Raw genomic sequence first — 14,189 nt, forward strand, 5'->3', positions numbered from 1 at the left:
ATCAGTGGATGATAGTAAGGTAACCGTACCACTGAGTATGCAAACGAGGCGCCCCCGTCCCCGCCTCTTTTTTTACGCTCACCCATGTGACCGCTGTGTGTGCTATGCGTCCCTGGCCTTGCCGGTGCTGTATGAGTGTGTGGACGAGGCTGCCTGAAGTGAGAGAGGCTGTGAGAGAGCCGTGTGCTGTGGCTTATCCTTGTCCTATGCGGATTTTACCACTGACTGTCAGGCCGAGCGGCTCGCATCATCCAGGGCAGGCCCCCCGTTCAGACATCCCCGTTCAAAGATTCCTCAAAACGCGCACCGCTGGAGGGTAATTGGGGTTGTCCTGCTTAGTCAGTTTTATTTCGGGGGAATATTATCGACGCTGAGGACTTGGGAGAGGAAAAAAGCGGAGAGGCGAGGATGCTCAGTGGGCAAGGCGAGAGATGAGCAGTGGGCATGGTAAGCTGCATGCTGTAGGGGTGATGCTGGAGAGGGATATAGTTTCCCGAGGTTCTTGGAAAATTACTTTCCTCTTAAGTGAGTCCAAAAATTATGCTATAGCAGTTGCGTTTCTGATGGAAGACAACTCCAGCAGCAGTTGGCTTTCCTCAGGAATCTGCTTCACATGGCAACCCGCACAGGGTTTCCACCGCAAGAGGGGGTGTGTTTGAGAGTGTGTGTGTGTGTGTGTGTGTGTGTGTGGAGGGGTGGGGGGGGGTGCATCATGCAGACCCACCATGGGCCCCTTGCCCCCTCTCCTTTGCCCCTTGAAAAAATATGTTGATTGCAGTACTCGGGAGTATTCTGGGGGAAATGATGCCTGTTTCCGCTTACATTAATCTGAAGCTGTCTTTATCCCTAATCCACGCGATGATGCTTAATCTGACCTCCAATCTCAGCCTTGATTTAAGGAGTTTTCGCCGTTTATTCCCAAACCCTGGGCTCTAATATTCAGCCACAAAAACACAGACGTTTTCACCTGTTTCAACAGCACGCATGCGCATCTACAGACGTGGCCGACGGAGTGACGTTCGTGTCTGAGCAATTTGACGCGTCAGATGGTCAAAGTTAATCACCCTAACTTGATTTTCTTTCTCCACAGGATAATTGTTCATTTTAATTGACATTTTAAAATTCGCTGATACATTCAGCTCTCACCTCGAGGAGCTGAACATCACAAATTCACTTTATGATGTAATCAAGTGACTCCTCTGGGTACTGGTTCCAATTTAATGACTGAGAGGGAACTTTTGTTTGAGTTGTACCTGCAGATGAGTCATTTGGATATAGTGCATACTGTATGGATATGGATCTAATAATGGACCAATACACCAGCCAAACCTCCGAAGTGCTGTTATTCATAGATGCGCTGTCCCTGTGCTGAGACTTAGATACACGCATTAGAAGTGAGCTGTGCAGACTTATCTGGGAAATAAACTATACAAACCCCCTGCTCTTTGAAAATTGGGATTCATATATAAATCAAATGGTGTATGTTATAGCAGAGTTAGAAATGGGTAAATGTATTTGTTAGACTCATGAAAGCTCCTCTCACCCAGCTCATCCTTTTGTCCAGGATTCCTTCCACTTACACACGCTGAGAATACACACAGAGATATAATATTACTTCGACAATGTGAAGTTTCTGCTGTCAAATCTCCAGATAAGTTGATTTAAAGAACTGTGGTCTAAAACATCTCATGTAAGTAGAAAGCACCAGGCTGCAATAACCTGTGCTTGTTGGCGCATATGTGTGTTTGAGGATCTGAGCTGAAGATGATTGTGCAGAAAGATGATACTGGTAAAGTTGCTGAGCATCACTTTCTTCTTTGTGCCCTTCGTTCTCACTCACTCCCTCTCTCCCTCTTGCACGGACCCTCTCAGACTCATCATCCTCTCAGAGTTTTGCTCTCTGTGTCCCTGCTGTGTGCATCTCATGTCCTCTGTGCTTCTGCTGATGTGGCTTTTCAGCAGGAAAAGGCGTCCTGTGACTTGTTTCAGTCTTTATGTACTGCTGTGCTACAGCAGAAGTTCAAATTAAACACAGCAGATTTGTGGATGGATTACTGAATGGTACTTACAGGTACATGTCAAGATGCCCAGTAGGTCAGTGTTCATATCAGAGTCCTTGTACTGGGAGTTCCAACTTACTATGTAGTCTTTTTTTTATTTAATAAAATTATTAAATATAGGAATTGTTGGATGGAAGTACATTTCTACTTAAGGAATACATCATCTGAATGACATAATCTTGTTTCATTTTCAAATTATAATTTTAAAGTGCTGCACCAAATTTATAAAATATTTTTACGCAGCAAAATGATACAGAAAGAAATATTTTACTAAAAATATTTAATAGCACCCAACTATTATTACAAATGTGTCAATATCTGTATATGTTGTTTGATGTTCGTTTTAATATACCCTAACATACCGAATATTTATATGTAAAGGATATAGGCAAATATATTATATATTGGTATTAAAATAGAAGTCCCTAAAAGCCTAATTGCAAGCAGGGCGACGGCTTTATGGCTTTAAGGAAACTCTTTTGTTTCCTAACATAACTATAGCATAAATTAATAAATAAATAACCTATCTCAGAAGATATAAAAGCTTTGATTTGGCAGAGTTGTACAGTTTTTCACTGGATACCCTTACTGTCGCAACCCCAAAAGGGATTTGTGTCTTCACCTGGAAGCAATCCAGTTATCTTTGGCGTGCCAAGCAAATGTGTTAACCACTCCATCATTTTCCTTGTGTGCTATTGCTCACTATCATTATCACAGAATCAAATAATACAATATCCAGGTGTGTTTATATTTATATAAACAGTGTTTTACTTATATAACACCTTGTTATTGCATTGCTCAGCAATCTGTTATAAAAAAAATAGTTTTCCATCAAAGTATTAGAAGAAAATGTGTGTGCTTTGTCTAGTGTGTTACATTATAGTCTGATAATTGTTTTTCTGAATCACTTTTTACCCGTATTTCTTTATTAAAATTTTATGTAACTTTTATGTCAGAAGATGCATTTCAGTCGGATCTAAAATCTCTTTTGTAAGAGTGACCACGTCAAAATATTATAAATAAATTACAATATTATGAAGCCTGAATATTAGTCTTTAAATATTTGCCACAAGAGGGATAATGACCTTGGAGGCACTGTACCTCACTGTATTCAGGAGAAAACCCTAACAATCAGATGAGCCCCTATGAGCAAGCAGTTTGCAACAGTGGGAAGAAAAAACTCCCTTTTAACAGAAAGAAACCTTCAGCAGAACCAGGCTCAGGGAGGGTAGTCCTCTGCTGTGACCGGTTGGAGGATGACGGCAAAGAGAAAAGTAAAAGTGAGCATAGTGAGACAGAACAAAATACAGAATAAATGAGAGAAGAGACAAACACTTAATGACATGTCTCAGTGGTATGTAAACATAATGAAAAGTGGTGAGTGGAGAAAAGCACTCAGTGCATCCACTCAAGTCCTACAGCAGTCAAAACCTTTAGCATGGTTCCTGGTCACCTGCTCAAGCCCTAGCTGTAATCTTGGTCCAAAATCAAAGTTTTAAGTCTAGTCTTAAAAACAGAGAGGGGCCTGAAAGCTGAAGGCTCTGCCTCCTACTTTTAGAAACTGTAGGAACTCCAGTAGCCTACAGTCTGAGAGCATTAGGATAACATGATACTATGAGGTCTTTAAAATACCCTCTGGTGATCTTCTTACCAGCAGACACTGAACTGGGATGGACACTCATCTGTATTGTGGAGAGTTTTCGTCTCTCTCTCTGCCAGTTATGGATCTTGGATCAGCACGTTTCTTTATGGTACAAAGACACAGGATACATATTTGATTGCCACATCTGGCCAATGTATTCAAACACTAAGAAACTCAAAGACTTACCTTGTCATGAGAAGGATTTTTTTATTTTAAGTATATATTTAAGTATATTTTCTGTCATCTGACATTTTAGTGAGTTGAAGACAGATGAAAAGAGATTTAATTTAGGGGGGTCACCCTAGCTCAGCTTTGGTTTAGTAGGTTAATTACGTTCTGTGTCAGTGGAAGCTTATAGTCGCTGGCAGAGGGAAATGTATCACAGGAAACCTTAATGATCAATTCCCTAATGTCCTTTGTGAAATACGAATTTGGAAGAGAAAATTGGGTTGCAAGTGTTTGTCTACGCGCACACAGACTGTGCACGGTGGCCTGAATAATATAAGCTACCAAGTAGCTTCATCAAACACCTGAGTGCCAGAGTTTTAGTATGACCTACTTCTGTATAATGGGGCACAAACTAGAAACCGCTCAGTCAGTCATTGTTTACATTGTCATTTCACTGTTCTCCAATTGATGCAGACAACAAAGAAATCAAAGCTTTTAAGTTAGCTTGTTGTATTTAGTGGTGATGGTCAAGTTAGAGGGCAGCGTCAGTCTGTTGATGGTTTTCTTGATACATTACTGGTGATTTCTGATTGAGTCAGCACATATAAAACTGTAATCAATGACTATGGAAGTACAGTGGAAACAGCACACAAATGCAACAACAGCAGCAACTGCTACACTACCTTTTCAAATGTCGAGCCACTGTGTGCAACATATAAAACTGGATCTGGTCTGGTAATCACTCACAGTCGTCATCTATCATCATGACAGGTCAACTGAAGGTGTGGAGAGAAGCACACCACCACAATACAGCAGGCATCAGTGACAACAAACAGAGCAGCAAGTAAATTAGAGACAGCATCAAGGGAGGAGCTTGGCAGGTTGCAAAGCAGCTTGCATATCTGGAAAAGCAGCTAAAATAACATACCGTATTTGAGATTTGATGATTGGATGTGTACAAGCCCAAGACGAGGGCTGCATTATGTTTCTGCATCAACCAGGGCAGATCGAGAAAGACATAAAAGTACTTCTAGAGTCATACCGTTCATACTTTTTATATATCATCTTCATTTCTTTCTTACAGGGGCATCTTACAACTCCCGACAGAAAAGAGGAGCCTTCACTGGCATAGCTACCTCCCCACTCCTCCCCTCCTCCCATCCACATTTCCCTCTTCTCCCCCATTCTTAACCAGTTGACCGTTTGTTTATCGCCTTCTCTCCCTCCATATTTCCCCATCATCTGTCACCATGACAACCTCAGCCCTGCGCAGGCAGGTGAAGAATATTGTACACAACTATTCAGAAGCAGAGATCAAGGTATTGTATTAAATGTGCTATCTTCTTCGAGTGTCACTGTTCATTAGTCATGTTAGATTAAAAACAAAAAGTCTGTGCTTCTTTCACTGCTGACCATCATACAGATAAGCACTCGAAATCTATCAGACATATAACATAAATGGATGTTATTCCTGTGTTGCCAACATGCAGGTTCGCGAGGCCACCTCAAACGATCCATGGGGGCCATCCTCGTCTCTCATGTCAGAGATTGCTGACTTAACCTTCAATGTGGTGGCGTTTGCTGAGGTCATGGGTATGGTGTGGAAGCGCCTCAATGACAGCGGCAAGAACTGGAGACATGTCTACAAGGTGATTTCATGAAAAGACATGAGTGTTGAGTCTCGTGTTTAATCTGACTTTGTGAACTGTAGCTTCTCTCTACTTGTTGGCCATCCACCGACACTCAGTCACTCCACTGAACAACAGTCACGCATCTTTAAATTTTGTTCTTTTGTATCAAAAGTTCAGTTGTAATGTGCAAAATATGTTGACAACAAAAATATTTGGGAATAAATGTGCTAATCGTGATTTGACTCCAGGCCCTGACACTGTTGGATTACTTGCTGAAGACAGGATCAGAAAGGGTGGCCCAGCAGTGCCGTGAGAACGCGTTCACTATTCAGGTATTGGAGTGCAACTAAAAGAGCTGATTGATCATTGTTTATTGATCACATCATATTAACCACAACCCTGCGTCTGCTCAGCTAGCTAAGTTTTATACTAACTGTGATGTCTTTTGTGTGCGGTTCAGACCCTGCGCGACTTTCAGTATGTGGATCGTGATGGCAGAGACCAGGGGGCCAACGTAAGGGAAAAAGCACGCCAACTGGTCTGCCTCCTTCGGGACGAAGAGCGGCTCCGCCAGGAGAGGAGTCAAGCCCTTAAGACCAAGGAGCGAATGGCTGGTGGAGGCAGTGGAGGGGGTGGGGGTGTTTATGGAGGTATACCCCCAGCGTACCACCCAGGCAGACGCACAAGTCAGCCCAGCATGGCTGTGCTATACGGGGAGGAATTCAGCCGCTCCAGAGGCTCTCCGTCTTCTTTTAACTGTGAGTATTGTGAGTAAACTGTGAGTAAACACCACCTTCTATTGTATGATAGCAAGTTGTGAATAAATAGATCAAGAGTTAAAAATACACATTTAAATTCAGGATCATTGCTGCATCCCTAATTAAATGTTTTTTGCGCTGTCACCCAGCACTTTGGACAACCACATGGATTATCAATACTGCAGCGTAGGCATGAAAATATTCAAATGAGCCCCATACTTTGTGTGCTTCTTGTCTTTCTGGAACTGCTCGTGCATCCCCACATAAACTGTTTCTCCTAACTCAGTCTTATTCCATTCTCCCCAAATCCCTCCGTAGCCTCGTCCTCGTCTCCTCGAGCCGCCTCAGACCTGGAGCAGGCTCGACCTCAGACCAGCGGGGAAGAGGAGTTACAGCTCCAGCTGGCTTTAGCCATGAGCAGGGAGGAGAGTCAGAAGGTAAAACAACACACAACAATACACATACACACACACACACACACACGGTATGATAATGTGAATGCCCTCAGGTGTAGCTCCTGTCCACATATACACACAAACAAGTCCTCTGTATTCAGTCCACACTTGTTTCAGCGCCTCTTGATGATTCCAGTAATGAAAATGAAAATGTTGCAAACATTTTGAACATTCGCCCACCTTCAGCTAGCCCTTCCTTCCCCTGTTACCATAGAGACGGATGGAGACACAGAACTACAGATTGCTTAAAGCCTTAGCCTAACTGAGCATGTGCAGTTACACACAGAAACACACCTCAGAGCTTAAAGTAAGCAGTTATTAAATATTGTGTGTCTTTTTGTGTACTTGACGACATGGCTCATATGCTTTTACTAAGATTTTCCTGGTATTTTTAAAATGTAACATTAATTTGATATTTCTTTTGTCATTTGCATTTTTTTAGTTATTCATCTTTGTTCTAATTTATACATTTTCTTGGTCATTAAAGGTACAAACTGAGAGCATGATTTTCAGCTACATTAGCTAAGCACCTCCAGTCCTGTTGGTGCACCTGGTGCCAGTGAACCAACAGGCACAAACTTTACATTTTACATGACAGCTCCCTCATTTGGAGAATAAAGAAGAAGCACATTATCAAAAAATAAAACACAGAAAATTAAGTGGAATGTAATTGACTTGACAAGATGCAGGGAATGAAATTAATACATAATACATAAATCTAAAAGAATAAATTAATAATTCAGATGGAAAATTTTAAAGGGAAAGTAGAGTTAGGACGCATTATTGTGATGTAAATAAATATGGAAGCAAATTTAAACAGAAATACAATTATGTTGCATTTTGTAAATTGATTAACGCTTACATTTATTTTTAACACTGCTTTAGCACATTTAGTGGCTTGTTGAATTGTATTTTGAGTCATTCATTCATTCGTGTGTTTCTTTATTTTGGATTTTGGCAGTTACAGTCCTGAATAATGGCAGTCTTACTAACCCTTTTCTTCCTTTTCTCCAGCTTTTACCACCTGTCTCCTTATCGGGATCTCTGTTGTGCAGATTTCCCATACGATTTTTCGATTTTTCATACAAGTACTTCTTCAACTCTCATGTGTAATTTTGTAAGATTTTCTCCCTGCTTTGTGCTTACCCAGCTTCTGCTCTTTGTAAACTAAATATTTCAACAGTACAAAACAGCCACCAGTGCCGCGTTCGGTCTTCTGGGCCAAGCAGTAGAAAAGTGTTTTACCAATGCCAGTTTTTGTGTGCGGGTCTGCACTCATTGCCACGATGGTAATGCTGATGATGTCACAATACCGCCCCTGCAGGAGCAGCGCTGTCGCCAAGGAGACGAGTCACTGTTACAGAAGGCCCTGGATGAGAGCCGGAGAGAGAGTCAGTCAGGGACGCACGAGGTGAGTTCAAAAATGTGTGTGTATGCGATGGATGCTATGTGTGTGGGTACATGCATGGAACATGAGTGTGTATTTGTATGAAAAGGTGGGCGGATGCATTTGTAGGTGGTTGCTGGCAGGCATTTGGAGAAAGAAGTTGAATATAGGCTGCAGACTATGAGGCAGGGATGGACAACAAGCCAAAAAAATAAAAATAAAATAAAATAAACAACAAAACAGCCTAATGATCGAGTGTTGAGAGAGAGACAATAGAAAGCTGAGAGAAGAGAAAGAGGTGCTTGCTGAATGATAATGACTCTGTCGTGTCTAACCTTGAGCTCAGCATGACATTTCCCTGAAAGCGTACTTCTTATCTTGTAGCACATCAGCTCCTTTACTCATTGGCCTGTCAACAAGCCAATCAGAGTCAGCGGCAGTCTTATGTAAAGGTTCCCAAGCCTTGTAACTGGTCGTGTAATGCCAAAATCATTGTTATGCCATCACATAAAGCCAGATAAAACATGAAAAATAGAGGGAAAAGGGAAAAGTTAATCTCTAAATGGCTCTTTCACTGAGGTTGTTTTAACTACCTCCTTAAAAAAGTTAAAACTTACAGCTTTCTCTTAATCCTGTTTTCAGTGTAATTGCACTGGGGACCTGTCTGCACTTTGTGACCGATGAATATTGAACTCTAACTGGCTTTGACATTAGCTGTAATGACACAAATCCTGCTCTTACATACTTGTTTCAAATTAATATGAAAGATGCTCTCAGGAAACCTTTCTCTTTTTAACAGATTCATGTGAAAGCAGCTCCCTAGTGTCACATTGGAATTTACAAAAAGCAAAACCCTTCTTTGTGTGGAGCAGAAATTTAAATACATAAAACGGACATTTCTGCCCGCTACCGGTTAATTTTCACATGCAACAATCTGATATGAACATATTTGAAAAAATTAAAACTGAAAACTGGTAAAGCAAACTAAGAGCACTGAGAAAATAAGCTTGACTGAATTACAAAGTCAGGCATCATAGTTCAAGTTGTAGATCATATGTCATCATAGTTGTGTGAAATGTCAGTGGTGACTTGTGTTTTTTTTATGCCATTTCAATTTTTAATACATGAAAACAAAATTAGGTGTTTGTTTCCATGTGCTAACTCACACTTCCACTTAACATGTCATTACAATGCAGATTCAGCCCAGTATGATATAGTTTTACCACATGGGTATGCTCTGAAAGATAACATATAAGCTCCATGTGATGCTTTATAAGCAAAAGCCAAGAGTGATATTTCTATGAGCAGAAATAGACATTTCTCTGTAGTTAGATATCTTCCTGTTTACTCTCCTATAGGATTCTCTTCTGCACCTGCTGTGCTGCAGAGTGGTCTCTAAACAGTACAACCTGAGAAATTTATGAAACGATGACACCGTTTCTGAATGACCTCAAGCAATTTTCATTTCATTATATAATGTATGCTCATTACAACATGCATACAGCACAAACACCAGATGCAAGATGCAGATGCTGTGGCGTTCTTATTAATAAATTATACTCTACAGTAATAGAGCAATGGACTGTGTAACTCAGAAGGATGCCAGAAATTATTGGAGAAATTGTAAATGTGTGTTTTCAGCAGCAGCAGCAGTGAAACATAACTGCAAAGAAGCAAAACATTTTCAAGTGAGCTACAGTAAGCTCTTTATTGGTAAGGGAATAAACAGAGCAGCAGATTCAGTCTGACTTTAGAAAGTCACCATTGTTCTGTGAATACCATGGATGTTTTCTTTTCATGAGTTAATACCAAAAAGCAGATCTGTGTTTGTCTTTTTTTGGAACACTGAATAGATTTCTCTTCCCAGAAAGAAACATTATATTTCAGTAGAGCTGAAAATTGTAACAGATCAATAACTCTTAACTGGAACACCATCAAGTGCACATTTCAGTACTTTCAGTGTACAACAGTTTCTTATTCAGTTTGACTCTCAGATATTTACATAACACATTTTTCCTCAGACAATTCATTTAACTTCATTTAAATACAAAGTGAAATCATTAGTGTTAATACAGTTGTCAGTGGATTTTACAGTAACACTGACTCTGTGAATTCTCCGGCTGTCCTCAGTAGGATTGGGTGCTTTGAATGTTTCTCATTAAGTTACACAAACTTGGAATCAAATAAGGCAATGTCTGATCCTGAGACGTTTTCCTTTGTTTGTAGTCTGCCATGTTGGACCTAGTTGACATATTTGGATCCTCATCTGAGCCCCCTCTGCCACCTAGTGACCCTTGGAACTCTGCTCAGCCCACCAGTAATGTCTCTTCTGACCCATGGGACTCTGTAGGTAGGTGGATCATCACAGACGCATTACATGAACATCAATGTGATGCAAGAGTGCATTCAAAACAGCATCTTCAAAGTGAATCTTATCTCTCCTAACAGCAGTCCACTCAAGCACTCCTGTGATCGGTAGCCCCTGGACAGCCCCTCCCTCCTCCAACAACACATCCAATCCTTGGGCTCCTTGTACCAACTCACGCAAAGACCCATGGGAAGCAGCGCCTGGTTCCTGCAGTCCTGTCAATCATGCGTGGGACAGCCCAACAGATGGAGGTGCTTTCATTAGGACATCTCATATCTTTGTGGGGACATCTAACTGACATAATGCTTTCCCTAGCCGCTTACCCTAACCATCAAAAATGAACTAACCCTAACCGTAACCTAATTGTAACCCTGACACTAAAACCACATTTTCACTCTCACAAATGCCTTCAAACTCGTGAGGACGGGGATTTTGTCCCCATAAGGGCTGTTGGTCCCCACAAGTGTAGTAAAGTTCCAAGTTTTGGTCCCCATAAAGATATGTAAACCTAGTACACACACGCACACACACACACATATATATATTGATTGTTTTAATCCAAAAACACAAGCACTTGTGCTGTTTTCATCAATTCTCATTTTTCCGTGTAGATGCTGATGGGACGGATCCATTCGCTGCACATGAAGAAGAGAAACCTAAACAGGAGATTCCCGCAGTGTCCTCACCTCAACCTGCAAGTCCCACAGGTACTATTGTACATAAAAGAGAGAACTGTGGGCTTTACTGTAAGATTTAATCCTGACAGAAGCATGTACCACGGGTGGCTGCAGTAACAATAACATCATACAACATGATCTTTGTTATACCTGTGGTACCTGTGATACTTATTGTACTTTTAGAGGTACTATGGCTTGTCACTGGGGTGATACCGTTCAAAGTAATGGCATGGCACTTATTTCTGCTCTTGTATTTTATTACCTACAAGAGACGAGTTTTGAACTTCTCGTGACAATTTTGTAGCTCTGAAAGTTTAAATCTCACTGAAACTCTTCATTTTGTTTTTGTTTTTTCATTTGTACAGCATTTAACATTATGTTATATTATCTTTCATCAAAATCTAATTTTAAAATCCTTTTTTCTGCCTCGTGTAGATGCAGAGTTGTTTGGGACAAAACCAGAGTCTGACCCATTTTCTGGTCTAGACTCCAAGCAGGACCCATTTGGAACGGAGCCACCGGTGAAACCCCAGGTAAACGGACGAGATTCAGCCAGCCCGGAGATGTTTGACCTGTCACGGCTAGCACCCCCGCTCAGTGCCCCGGCAACACGTGTATGTCGGACTCCAGAGGCTTTTCTGGGACCTACGGGGGCCTCGCTGGTGAATTTAGACACTCTGATACCCCCCAACCCCCCTACAAAGACGCACAATAACCCTTTCCTCTCAGGTAAAACACAATTGTTAAACTTACATACATACAGAAATATTACTGTGATATTGTTAGTTTTCAGTTTTTCAGTGGCACAATTCTGTCTTCACAGGTCTGAGTGCACCATCTCCTACCAACCCTTTTCACTGCGACCAGCCTCGCCTCACCCTCAACCAAATGCGACCGTCCTCCACGTCCCCACTGCCCCCCCACATGCTGTCCTACAGCCCGTCGCTGCCCCTTCCACTGCTCCACCAGCCTCCCATCCTCCCCTCTTCTTTCACACAACCTCCTGCTGGACTCCTGGACCTTCCCTCTAACCTCCCACAGCCCCTGCTTCCCCTTTCTCCACGACCAGCACCCCGCACTCAGTCACAAACACACAGTCACAACCCTTTCCTCTGAGACTCTAACATCTTGCAAGCTCTGGTCTGCAGAGGGAGACAGAACTGACTCTTTTTGGGTTAATCTATGCTAACTGCAATGAGACTAGTTTAAACGAGCCTGAACTGGGTCCTGGTCTGATGTCATTGTGCACACTTGAAGTGGACTCGGATGGGATGTATTTGTGTCTTTGTAAGGACACAACAGCTGCTACTTAACCTGAACTCTTGAAGAAAAGCTCGCTCACGCACACACACACACCTATACATGCACTCAGGCGCACTTTAGGGTGCACAGACACAAACATGTTCACTGCACCAAACTAACAGGGTGTATCTCAACAGTCCCTCTAATGCCTTTTCCCCATCAAAAGAGACAACTCCAAGTATCTTTTCACTCCTGAACTTTTCCTTTAAAAGCCTGGGATGAAGCCACACTCTTTGATTGTCTACGAAGCTTCACCAGGATCCTTACCGCTGCTGCTTCACCGACGAAAGCATGAATGCCTTCCCCACCCAGGATTCCAAACTACGCTACTCTCCTGAGCACCTGAGATGAGCTCTTCAAATAGATGCTCTTTTTTCAACAAGTCGACATCTTGAGCTTTCTGTCATTTGAGAAAGTCCAAAAGTGTGGTACTGTAAGATTTAAGAAAGCATAGGCAAGAACTAATCAGTTCCCTCCTACCTTTACATTATAATATATATTTTGCATTGTCTTGCTACCTTGCAATCTCAATAGCATCTGATCCTAAGTTAGCTTGGTTATTTATATTTCAAGATAAGAAGCCTCAACATGATGCTGGTGGATTCAAAACTGGACTAGCCTAGCCTAAGTTCAACATTACAATTTGGATCTAAAGTGATCACTGATCACTTATTTAACCCCCACCCCCCGTGCCTGTCTCTACATCTTACCCACCATGCATTCCCAGTCAGTGCATGTTAGCACCAGTTAGGGGAGGGGTGTGCAACTAATTTTCCCCACAGGCCACATGAGAAACTGAGACTGTTTGGAGGGCTGTACCGATAAGCCGAATTCAGTTCTGCTGGGAAATAATGTCAACTCTGTATATGCTTATGGGGCGCAGCCTTTCACAACAGTCCCAGTTACTCATGTGGCCCTTTGGGAAAATGAATTGGCCACCCCTGAATTAGGAGGACCTCAGGGAGACTGTCCCTCTTTCAATGCGATTCAACCTCACTAAATAGAAAAGTATTTGACTTTAAAAATAAACAGGAGAATAGGGGATTTTATTTTTTTCTGATTAAAAACGATGGGACGATGAGAACATATACAAGGAAGGAAGGAGACGTAAAGGAACAGATATAAAATGAAATTATTAGAGATTATAATATAATTTATTGAGCTGTAGCTCCTCTTCTCCTCTGCTCCTTGTTCATGTCAGTGTTAGGAACAAGAGAATCTGAGATGAATCCGAGATGTTTGGTCATTACTGCACTGAACCTGGACTTGAATGTGAAATGCCTGCCTATAGATACACACAGGCTTAGTACATATGTATTTAACAGAATGATATTGCTGTATTATTAAGTATTATACCAATAAATTGATGGTGTTTGCATTATAATGTCGGAAGTATTGTCTTTTTTTTATAACCCTTCTTTTAAACTATGACCACTAGATGGCAGTGCTGTGTAAGACGGTTTTAATGCCCTGCATGTTTTGCAGCAATGCAGTCTGGGCAACATCACCCCTGGGATATAAGACAGATAAGGTTACTTGTCTGGTAGTCAGCACACTTGAAGTTCCAAGAAGCAGTTCAACCATTTCACGGTAATCACCGTGTTGATTGTTGCACCATAGCAGCTGATCTCCAGCCATGTGCAAACAAGCTTTTAATCCAACCAAACATCTTACTTGTTGCACATAAATTTATGTAAGGAACTGATTAACTCTATTAATCATCTAGCTTTCAGAAGATGTT

At 41.6% G+C, this 14,189-nt stretch overlaps 1 protein-coding gene across 1 annotated transcript; it reads left to right on the forward strand.

Moving 5' to 3' along the window:
• The first annotated feature begins 93 nt into the window (after positions 1-93).
• epn3b (epsin 3b) lies at positions 94-13,832 on the forward strand. Its single transcript, XM_003450029.4, has 12 exons — positions 94-447; positions 4,955-5,189; positions 5,361-5,519; positions 5,750-5,833; positions 5,962-6,259; positions 6,578-6,696; positions 8,039-8,125; positions 10,328-10,451; positions 10,550-10,720; positions 11,081-11,176; positions 11,582-11,875; positions 11,970-13,832. Exons 2-12 carry the CDS (start codon positions 5,121-5,123, stop codon positions 12,260-12,262), a joined length of 1,794 nt encoding a protein of 597 aa, XP_003450077.1. The 5' UTR covers positions 94-447; positions 4,955-5,120; the 3' UTR covers positions 12,263-13,832.
• The last annotated feature ends 357 nt before the right edge of the window (positions 13,833-14,189 follow it).

The sequence above is a fragment of the Oreochromis niloticus genome, linkage group LG6 (genome assembly GCF_001858045.2).
Source record: "Oreochromis niloticus isolate F11D_XX linkage group LG6, O_niloticus_UMD_NMBU, whole genome shotgun sequence".
Lineage (NCBI taxonomy): Eukaryota > Metazoa > Chordata > Actinopteri > Cichliformes > Cichlidae > Oreochromis > Oreochromis niloticus.

Bases quoted from the DNA above. Each gene is read 5' to 3' on its own strand.
- epn3b (XM_003450029.4), top strand. From the start codon at position 5,121: ATGACAACCTCAGCCCTGCGCAGGCAGGTGAAGAATATTGTACACAAC. The intron at 6,260-6,577 runs GTGAGTATTGTG...ATCCCTCCGTAG, and splicing joins CTCTCCGTCTTCTTTTAACT to CCTCGTCCTCGTCTCCTCGA. The intron at 11,876-11,969 runs GTAAAACACAAT...CTGTCTTCACAG, and splicing joins CAATAACCCTTTCCTCTCAG to GTCTGAGTGCACCATCTCCT.